This window comes from Helianthus annuus, chromosome 3 (genome assembly GCF_002127325.2).
Source record: "Helianthus annuus cultivar XRQ/B chromosome 3, HanXRQr2.0-SUNRISE, whole genome shotgun sequence".
Classification (NCBI taxonomy): domain Eukaryota; kingdom Viridiplantae; phylum Streptophyta; class Magnoliopsida; order Asterales; family Asteraceae; genus Helianthus; species Helianthus annuus.
The window spans coordinates 149,918,679-149,929,663 of NC_035435.2; the positions used below are offsets into that span (position 1 = coordinate 149,918,679).

The 10,985-nt window shown below is 33.2% G+C and overlaps 1 protein-coding gene, 1 long non-coding RNA gene and 1 other non-coding gene across 3 annotated transcripts; 1 reads left to right on the forward strand and 2 right to left on the reverse strand.

Moving 5' to 3' along the window:
• Positions 1 to 2,636: 2,636 nt before the first annotated feature.
• LOC110930056 (trihelix transcription factor ASR3) lies at positions 2,637 to 4,954 on the reverse strand. Its single transcript, XM_022173278.2, has 2 exons — positions 4,538 to 4,954; positions 2,637 to 3,159 (listed from the first exon to the last, which is right to left on the reverse strand). The coding sequence occupies exons 1-2, from the start codon at positions 4,920 to 4,922 to the stop codon at positions 2,798 to 2,800; spliced, it is 747 nt and encodes a 248-aa protein (XP_022028970.1). The 5' UTR covers positions 4,923 to 4,954; the 3' UTR covers positions 2,637 to 2,797.
• Positions 4,955 to 5,025: 71 nt separating this feature from the next.
• On the forward strand, positions 5,026 to 5,098 carry TRNAA-UGC. The gene has a single exon. It is a non-coding gene; the product is annotated as a tRNA-Ala (tRNA).
• A 2,662-nt stretch (positions 5,099 to 7,760) lies between these two features.
• LOC110928100 lies at positions 7,761 to 8,105 on the reverse strand. Its single transcript, XR_002586132.2, has 3 exons — positions 8,042 to 8,105; positions 7,875 to 7,953; positions 7,761 to 7,793 (listed from the first exon to the last, which is right to left on the reverse strand). It is a non-coding gene; the product is annotated as an uncharacterized LOC110928100 (long non-coding RNA).
• Positions 8,106 to 10,985: the final 2,880 nt, after the last annotated feature.

The following is a 10,985-nucleotide window of genomic DNA, read 5'->3' on the forward strand; positions in this document are numbered from 1 at the left end:
GTTTTTATGCAAAAGAAAATGAAGAACAAAAAATGTGCAGCTGCTTAAATAAACTGATCTATACCTGAAAAATACCCAGTTATACCCGAAAATAGGGTATTTGGATACCCGAATATTCGGTACCCTTATCCGAACCCTACCTGGAACTGGGTATGGTTTTTCAGGCCAATACCCGATACCGGACCTAGTTATTGCCAATACCCGAAAAAACCATACCCGTACTCAGACCCGGGTATTAATAAAACCTGGTACTGTTCACTTCTACCTAGTTGTATAACGGTATTAAGATGTGTTAGAAATAGGGCTGTTCAAATCGCTCGCTGCTCGTCGCTCGTTCGGAAATTTCTCGAAAATGCTCATTCGAATTGACGCTCGGTTGTAAACGAGCCGCTCTGCTCGGTTCGGTTTGTAAACGAGCCAAGCATGAGCAAAGGTCCGCTCAGCTCGGTTCGGCTCGAATTATTATTTTAATTAGTATATATATACATATACATATACACATACATATATAAACATGTATATACACATATATATACAAAAATATAAATTATACATATATATACACACATACACCGATATATACACACACACTTACACACATTATACATACACCTATAGTTTTATATGTACCAATCAATTAGATTTTGGTCAATTATTTACAAATTTACAACTATATCTATACGTACTAGCCCAACCACGCCAATAAAAAATTAAAATCAAAACTAAAAGTTAAACCCTAAACATATAAACGACAGCCTGTTCATCGCCTGAATGTTTCATGTCGTTACCCTAAGTTGATTGCCTCCTGCTCTCAACGTAAGTGTTCGTGCAATATGATCATCGCCTCGTCAGCCACAACATTGTTATTCATAAGAAAAAAATTATGCCATTTAAATGTGCATGTTCTTAAAGACATAAAAACTTGAGACCCAACATTGTCACTATCTCTCTCAGTAAATTTAAATTGGGCGACACGGTTGTCCAAATCGCTCGAACTTCGCTCGACGCTCGCTCGGAATTTTTACTGCTCGAAAAATGCTCGCTTGATTTGATGCTCGGTTTTAAATGAGCCGCCCCGTTCGGTTCGGTTTGAAAACGAGCCAAACACGAGCAAAGGTCCGCTTGGTTCGACTCGGCTCGTGAACAGCCCTAGTTAGAAAGATGTTATTCTTAATGTGGATGAGTGTTACAATCTTATGATGGACATAAGTGTAGATTTATGAGTATGATTAGAGAGTACGTGAGTTAGATATTAAAAAATAACCAAATAAACCCGTGGGGAGGGGGGAGTTGCAAAAAATAGAGTTGATTCCGGTTTGATTTTGATCACATTTGAGGTTTGAGTTTAAAAAAAAAATTGCATCCTTAGATTATGTGTTTTCATTTTGTAACAATCTTGTACTCTAAAGCTAATGTTGTTAAACTTGTGTAAAATGTTCGGTGACCCACATTTGTAGGGGGGTTTTATCGAGTTATTTGATCTTAGCTCGAGTTTATTAATTATTTAAGTTACCTTTTTACTTGTAAAATTAAAACAAATGGTTCTTTAGATTCACCATAGGTTGGATGAATTTCCAGAATAAACCTCAAATATGTATTTATCAAAAACATTGGGATGTACAAGCTCTAGTTCAGGTGGTTTTTGCCAAGAAAAGTAGTATTATTCTAACGTTTGATTCACAAACCAGTACAAAATATATTTATTAGTATCTTCACCTCATGAAGTAGTGGAAAGACAATACACGAAGAGTAGGTTAAGACGCCGCTTTTGATGAATAACTACAGAATAGCTCGGGAACAAAATATTTATGTTATTTTCCGTTTTGTTTGAAGAAACAAAATATCTTTTAAAGCCCAAGACCCAAGTCATATGTGGATGACTAAGGGCCGGGCCTATTTAGTCATCCACAGATAATGACGAGCTTCATAAGAAGAGGAAGCCAACATATCGCTCAAGAAGTCATCAGTGCCTAAAACACAAGAAAAGAGTAAATGGACCTGGATTATTATTATTATGTCAGCAGTATGACAAGATTGGCGAAGAAGTCTGATTCGAATATCATGTTTTCCGGTGTCCTTTATGTTTCGATTTGGACCCTATTATTATCTGTTTTGTTATCCTACTATCATTATTTTTTTTGGGATACTCTTATAATGCCTGCATTTAACTCCCACCACTTTATTGAAATGTGTATGTATATTCTAAGTTTAATATCTAACAAATTGTATTATCATTGCTAACCTAAGTAGTGATTAAGTTAGTTACTGGCTGTTAAAACAAAGTACCCCACCAGTAGATGCTCCCAGTTTCTTGTTCCCTTTAGAACCAGTCACTGTCACAAATGTGTTGTTGCGCATTATTTTAACATGAACTGTATCTACATTTTGCTTTACCCCCTATCCCCTCTTGATCATCCCTTAATTCTCTATTTTCTTTTAACCACACCTTGTGATGAGGCTGGCAAAAAAATATATGAACTAACAATGTGCTCAATGCACTGCACATTTTCTTTGGGTTTAACCAAAACCAAATGATCTATTCATGAGTCGATATCATCACCGTCTAAATATAACTTACAAAGTCAATTACCAAAATTGGTTCATCTTGAAATCTATGTAAAATGAATGCATCTGGATGAGTATAAACACATCTATGTAATAAATTATAAATCCAATTTCTTGGCCTAAAGTTGCAACCTTTATATTGCTCAATATGGTTGTACAACCTGAAATCCTAAAGTAACATAAGTAGATGTCATAATTCACTTCCAACACAAAAAAAGATCATTACTCAAGATCATTGAACAAATTTAGAAAGCTGATCAAGAGCTACTACAAGATTGCCGAGACAGACGATAAGCTTATCACCATTAAGTCTAGTTAATTCGTCACTAGACCCACCATTAACTGAATCCTCTTTCACAATCGCTTCAATTAGTTCTGCATTTTCTCTAAGTTTCTCAGCCATCATCTCTTCTTGCTCTTCTTCACTGATTTCAGGCCTTGCGATTTCATTTGAAATGTTGTTTTTTGGTTCTGAACTGCATTCCCCAACTTTAACTTCTTCAGTTTTAACGTCTATTTTTCGCTTCCGGGTGTCTTCTATGCTGCGTTTCTGAGGTATCATCTTTGATCTTTGCTTCTTTGAATCTGATGTTACTTTAAGAAAAGAAAGCGCAACGGTTTACAAAGAGAAGTATAAATAATTAAGTAACAACCAAAACAATTCAACAATTGGATTCTCTAGATCAAAATTCAAAAATCACAACGTAGACAGTCTTCATTCTTCAGAAAACTATATGTCAACAAAAGGTAGTTTTTGAGGGAACATTCAAAGAGACGAATCTAATGTCATAACTAGATGCCAAATTTATCTATTATTGTGTGCCTGCAGAGAGAAATGGATTCAAAAAACTAGCAAGACGATTGTCAATCTCCTAATTGTAATGCTTACTTCAGTACCGAAATAGATTTTTAGCCACTATTATAGAAAGAGAGAGAGAGAGAACAACTAATGTTTTTTTCTTTCTTTTTTAAGTAACCATCCAGGGAAAACTCACGAGCCCCGTCAATACACTGCTAACAAGTGGGACCAGGTAAAGCGTTAGCTGGACAGGACAAAAGGTGGCAAGCCAGGGCGATCCCTACTCTAAAGTCAAATAAAAAATCTAGTAGATTCAGGATCATCAATTATGTCGTTAAAGCTAAGTAAAGGCCAGAATTTCCTTATTAGATATTACTTCCATCTAGTTCACCACTTCATCATCGTCATAATCAAAAGTAAAACAAGTACTTCTGTACATTCAAAGCATTCATCATCATCATCATACTCAGTAAATCCCACCAATAGCAAAGCTAAGGTAGGGTCTGAGAAGGGTAAGATGTAGACAGCCTTACCTCTACCCCATAAGAATAGAGAGGTTGCTTCCAATGAGACCCCTGGCTCCACAATAGTTTTGCATCAAGCCTTGGACATAAGGCGCATAACTCTCGGCAAAAAGGCCGATTAGTACATTCAAAGCATTGATTTTGGAAATTATGCTGAACACTAGAATGTCGCTAAGTAACAGAAAAAGAAAAGGAAATCAAAAACTATAGAACATTCAAAGCCAACTAAATGCATGCCCGATTCCTAGTTAAGCTTGATCATAAAGCTAAAAATGTGATGGTCATCTAGGATGGAAAGCTAGAAAAGTCTTCACCTATGCATGCGCGCCAAAAGCACACTTTTCAGGCCTAGCGCAGCCTTCTCGCTTCGCTTCAAACGCCACACTTTCAGGCCCTTAGGCGCATTTTTTCAAGCCAACTTCCGATGAAATTCCGGTAAAAATTGCCTATACAGGTCTGAAACAATTATAACAACCCTAAGGCCTAAACAAGCCTCGAATCAACCTAAAATAGCCCTAAAGAAGCCTAGAGCATGCCTAAAACCCCTGAAAATTCTATTCTCATCTCAAACAAACCTAGGGTTTCCTAATTCTAGAACTGATATTAAGTTTTCAGATTATAATTATCAACATTATATAAAGTCGCATACCAGATTGCAAAAAAGAAGCAAGCACAGGCTCCGATTCAGAATCCGGATCCGTACCACATCCACCTTCGTAATCCCCAACATAGCGTTCAATGACATTGAACAATTCGGAATTGAAGGTCGCTTTCTTTGAAGCTGACTGTTTGATTTTCTTGTAATCGGAGAGTAAGGTGTCCCACTTTCTCCGGCACTGGTTGAGGTTGCGGTTGACGCCCAAGGCGTTGCAGTTTTCGACGATGATTTTCCATTTCTGGAAGGACGCGAGAGTGTCGCCGCAGTCGGATTCAACGGCGGAGACCTCGTTGACTAGAATTAGTGATTCTTCTACGGTCCAGTCTGGGGCTACCTTGGAGCGGGTGCGTAGGGTTCCCACGCCGTCGTCATCCATCGTTGGTTGGTTATGGTGATTGTGAAAGAGTGGGTTAAATTGACGTGCGTATTCAAGTGACGATGAAGGGTTATGTAAATGAAAGATGTATCAAGTGACAGATGGGGATGTAGCTCAAATGGTAGAGCGCTCGCTTTGCATGCGAGAGGCACGGGGTTCGATCCCCCGCATCTCCATTGTTTTTCATATTGTATATATATATATTTTATCTATCTTAATATAATAATAAATTTTAAATATCTGGATACGAGACATAAAAAATCGACAAGAGAAGCATAAACGTGCAACCATTTTCGAAATAACCCACCAAGGACATGGAACTGAAACATACATAAGATGTTAAACCTACAACCTTTATAGGAGAATGTTGAATCTTCAAGAGGTACAAGAAATTGAATTATTTTGATTAAATAAGAATTCGACAGAAAGGTTCGAGACACAAAAGAGAGTCAAACACAATAAATGTTGTCTTTCGTTACCTTGTACAGTTGGTTTAATTTGCAACAAGAAAACTTTCATCTAAATTAAACCGTGTTTCCCGTGAACCCGAGTGAACGTCCTAGGTACCCTAAGCTTTGAAAATACCATCACACACCCTTTTAGAGTAATATAACCATCTTTTTATCTAAATTGTCCATCATTTTAAGGTGATAGACCCTTATGTTTTTAATGAATAACTAGGGGGAACACCCGTGCGATACACGACATGCATAATAGTTATTGTTTTTTCCTGGAACGACGACTAATATAGATAGTGCGTGACACGGTACGAAAGTGCGAATATAGTATAGATTTTTAAAACAAAAACCGGTTTTTTTTAAAGTTAGCCGTTTGACCATGGTTATTTTGACCAAAGTCCACTCCTCGTTCGGCGCTTTGTGGTAGCACTACCAGTCAAAAAAAGGCCCAAAACGCCTGAGGGTACAGTGTTCCCCCGCGTTTTTAAGATGCTTTGAGAGAGGTTTGCGCCCCACCACATGTGGTCTCACAAAACTTCAATTCTATGGACGTGTGCTTTCTCAACCCTCTTCAAAAGACGTCACAGTTTTCAAATTTTTTTATTTTTATTTTTTCTTTTTCATTGTTTTAGATGGTGTAAAATAGATGTTAAATATATATATTATACTACATACACATATACATATAAATTCAGTTTTGACATCTAAAAGTCAAATTGCAGGTTTTGTTCCCTTTTATAGATAAGAAAGCAGTTTATTATTTATTACTAAAATGTTGTATTAACTTTATTCTGCAACATATTCTTTATAAACTATGCTTACCTTGACATAACCTAATAGCTATATTTCCTTATTAGAAGTCTCTTATAATTGAAAATTAGTACATATTATTACCTTGCTGGTGAACACATTTACTCTATGTTTAGGGAACAATTTGATTAGGTTGCTGATATTGAATTGAATATCACACCAAATTACAATAGCAGTTTATATTGCTACTATTCACCCAAATCAAGCACCTTAAATAAGTCAGTGTTTCTCTATATTCAAAAAACGAACTATAACTGACGATTATTAAATTGCAACAGTCAATTCAATCCAAATACTGCAATAGAAACATAAAATCTACCACAATTCGTTGGTTAATCACGTATAGTTCTTAATCGATTAGAATCAGAAAAAAGGAAATTGACTCACCGTAACTTAAAATCAGGAAGAAGGCGAACAAAGGGGCGGAGTTTTTCGAAATCAATGACCCCTGTCTTTCATTGTTATTCCTTGAATGAGGTAAGCAAGACCCCATACTACACACTACATACACATACATAAAAATTGGGTTCTATATTATTTGTATAAACACCGATTGGAAACCCTCACATTGCATTTGATGAAACCCTAATCAATATAAACACACACACTAACACTCACGAATCGAATCGAATTTGTAAAAGGAAAAATTCGGGCTGTTTTTACCTCTTGCTGCTCCAAATCTTCATTACCATACATTATCTTCATCTTAGAGATATAGATATTGCACTTAAAGGTCTCAACCATCAAAATACGATCCAAGGGCTAAAAAGTGGTTCCTAATTATACAATGGTTATCATTTGAACCTTATTCCATGAGACTTGAGGTAAGATGCAAAGAGCATTCTTTTGAGTTTTAAACCATCTGTAATTAAGTTCATTATTTAATTATTATTGTTGCAATTATTAGGTATTATAGATAATAATACCCCATGAAATTACCTTTTAGTAATTTTCGTTTCTAATTGGTTAGCATCTTTTAAGTTTTAAAACCATTTATAGTTATAATTAAATTCATAATAACGTTGATTAAGTTTTTTTATATTTAATTATTATTATTATTATTATTATTATTATTATTTATTTTTATTTTTATTTCATATGATGTTCATCAACTATCTGATAAAATTGCAAAAAAGGTTGTAACCTTATTTGTATGATGTTTAGCAATTACTAAACCAAATAATAGTGACTTAATTATAAAATCCAATCAAGTAATCGGTTACGGAGAACTTGAAATGGAAAAGCAATGTAAATATGAGGAAGGTGATGATGTTCAACTAAGTCAAATGATTTAATTCTTTATCAAGTATTTAACAATACTTAATTTATAAAGTTATCAATTTAATTGTATTTATCAATTTATACTCATGTAGAAAGACTAATTCCCTTTACTAACTTCATTGAGTTGTTGTACTATAAGCATAATATGTTGCAATTATTTAAATTTGGTTGGAACCCTTGTGAAATGCTTTATACGATAGTATAGATAAACGCAATCAATTTAAATCTTTTGCGCAGGTTGAAAACATCCGAGCCCTTAAAGTTTGCTGCCCAATCCTGTCAAACAATACCTTCTCAAATATTTCCTCTGCATCTATATTGCCTATATATAGTATCAATTAAATCACACAAAAGCATCATATGTTTAAAAAAATAGTAAAGTAGAAATTAAAAAAGGAAATACCAATAGGCCAAATAAATGTCTATCTCCAAATGAATAACTTTTCTCGTACCCACCCTTTTACACCTCCATATACATGAAGCTGCAAAAAGGAAAAAGACTATAAATTTATGAACAATTAAACAATACATTGGTAAATGGTTCCAGATACTATAGTCATGCAAGGGTACCTTGATGAAGTATGAAGTGTCTGTCTTTTTGTATCTAATAACCTGTGTGTATACTTTATATGTAATATAAAATCATAATTTGAAAAAAAAACCACTAAATCACCAAAAACATAATAAAACATCAATATAAACTCATAGATTATGTAAAAGAAAACTGTTATCCCATTTGAATATTTTAAGAAACAAACCAAAGTTTTTTCGAATAAATGTTGAAATGGGTATAAAAGAACACACCTTTCCACCAAGATAAATAAATTTCATATCAACTTATCTCTTTCTTATCTCTTTCTTTTCGACTCTAACTCGCACAATAGTAGACAAAGGAGTTGATGTTGAGTGAAATGGTGAATTTATAGCAATGATAGGAGATTCCTTAATCGGTCAAATTTATTACATATTGATTGAAATTGGACCTTTGGAGTGCTTTTGCGGTTTATCCCAATAGGTTTCGTTTATTAATTGCATTTAAGAACCGAACTTATTATTGTATTATTATAATTAATTGTGATTATATTCTCATTTAATTATTTTTTTTATTTTTTAATATTAATGTAGAAAGACCATTTCACCCCTTACTAACATCATTAAGTTGTTGTACCATAAGTATAAAAGATTGTAATTACTTAAATTTGGTTGGTATCCTTATGAAATGCTTTATAATATAGTATAGATAGATAGATATAGATATAGATATAGATAATTATTTTTTTTATTTTTTAATATTAATGTAGAAAGACCATTTCACCCCTTACTAACATCATTAAGTTGTTGTACCATAAGTATAAAAGATTGTAATTACTTAAATTTGGTTGGTATCCTTATGAAATGCTTTATAATATAGTATAGATTAGGTTCTAGCATTAATGTACTGTACTATATGTTAATATGGTGTTTCATGCATTGCTTTGTTGCAAATTGTGTTGTTTTATTTGTAAATTATTATTATTATTATTTATAATAATCTAATTAATTTAGCCAAAATCTTGTTAATAATATATTAGAATATATATATATATATAGAAAGTATAATGTACTTCAAGGCTTAACCTACATTAACATACATGACAAAAAATATAACGTGCATTATTATCATAGAACGTGCGTGATTATAGTCTCATGCGTGATTATGTGGTCCCATGCGTGATTATGTGGTCCCATGGGTGATTATGTGGTCCCATGCGTGATTATACCCCCGATCCAACGGTTACCATTGTCTCCTACGTGATGTATGATAAGGCTTTTTGTATGTTAACCTTACTCTATATATATATATATATATATATATATATATATATATATAGTATTTTAATACTTTTATTATTTTAATATTATAATAATAATTCCTTTTTTTTTACTGTTTAACTTTAATTTAATGATTTTTTAGTATCACGGGGTGGGATAAGCTTGGTGTCAACCGGTACTGGTATCGAAAATACCGGTACGGTCTTGTTTGGTATCGGTACAAATAGTAATTTTAATATTTTAATAATATATATAGTTTTTTATATATTTTTATTATTTTAATATTATAATAATAATTCTTTTCTTTACTTTTTAACTTTAATTTAATGATATTTTTATGATACTTATGATCTTTCGGTTTAAATTTTATCTTAATCTATTAAATTCTGATACTAATATCATGGATAAGTTCTTAATATTTGATATCATTTGGATCCTTTTACCTATTTTTTTATTATATGTTTTCTTTGAAAATATATTGTTGTGTTTTTATTACGAATTATATTTGAGCTACTTTTAATATATTAGTTACTTCGAAATTTAAATTTATGGTTACCTTGTCAAAGATCATTTTATAGAATAATCATAAGTTTGGAATAATTATCTTTAAACCAATTATTAAAACAAATTAAGATCAAAGTTAACTTTAAACTAATCTACCTTTATCTATAATATATTATTTAGTATAATGTGTTATTGATGATATTAATTTTAATGATTATTGATATATAATTATTTTATATTATTTTTTATCTTATCTCTTATTTATTTAATATAAATTAAATGCAATTAATAGGATTTTTATAGGATGATGCATTTAAAACAACCATAAATTTTGGTTTTAAAATAGAACATATAACTAAACTTTAGAATATATATAGATTACAACTACGGGTTATGTTCGTGATTATATGGTTGTTGTGTGAATTAATTGTTTTAAATGAATAATTATAATTAGGGGTTATATTTGTGATTATATGGTTGTTGTGTGAATTAATAAAAACCACAATTTATGTATTTTACAGCTAAAAACGAAATCACATAAATATGGAATAATTAAGGGACATTCAAAATCAAAACTGAGACTCCAGATAATGGAGTTTAAGTTCGAATGTCGTTTACATCCATAGATTAACGGACATTAAAAATCAAAACTAAGTATGAGCCTCATAAGTTCATAACCATGTCAGCCCAATGGCCACCAGCCCGCATTCTAACCCGGAGGTGGCGGGTTCGAGTCTTGCTCGTTCCCAATGCCCCTACGGTAGCGGATTTACTCCCAGACTCAGGCTTGCTGGGTGGCGGTCTGCGAGGTGGGATCACCTCGGCGGTTGGGAGGACCGTGGAATACCCCCCCCCCCCCCCTCATAAGTTCATAGGATTAAGCGGTTTTGATTTGGTTTCTGTAACAACTCTCATTAAAATCAATAATTAGAATGATAATTAGTCAATAAAGAAACCCTAATTGAGACACCCAAGTAATTCCGCACTAAACCTAAAATTTTTGAAACAATCGGAATCAGGATCAGGACCCCTAAAACTCAGGGGGGGGGGTTAAACCCTAGTGATAATTATCCCTAAAGTTTGCTGTACAGATTGAAATTCAAATTTTTAATGAATCAGCAAAGCTAGTCCCGAACTCAGCTAGCTTAGGTATATAGACTGCACCCTTTACGGACCGTAAAGGGAAAAGCCATACGGT

Excerpts from the sequence above, each read along its gene's own strand:
- LOC110930056 (XM_022173278.2), bottom strand. The coding sequence starts at position 4,922 with ATGGATGACGACGGCGTGGGAACCCTACGCACCCGCTCCAAGGTAGCC. Across the intron at positions 3,160-4,537 it reads TGCTTCTTTTTTGCAATCTG|TAACATCAGATTCAAAGAAG; the intron begins GTATGCGACTTT and ends CTTTTCTTAAAG.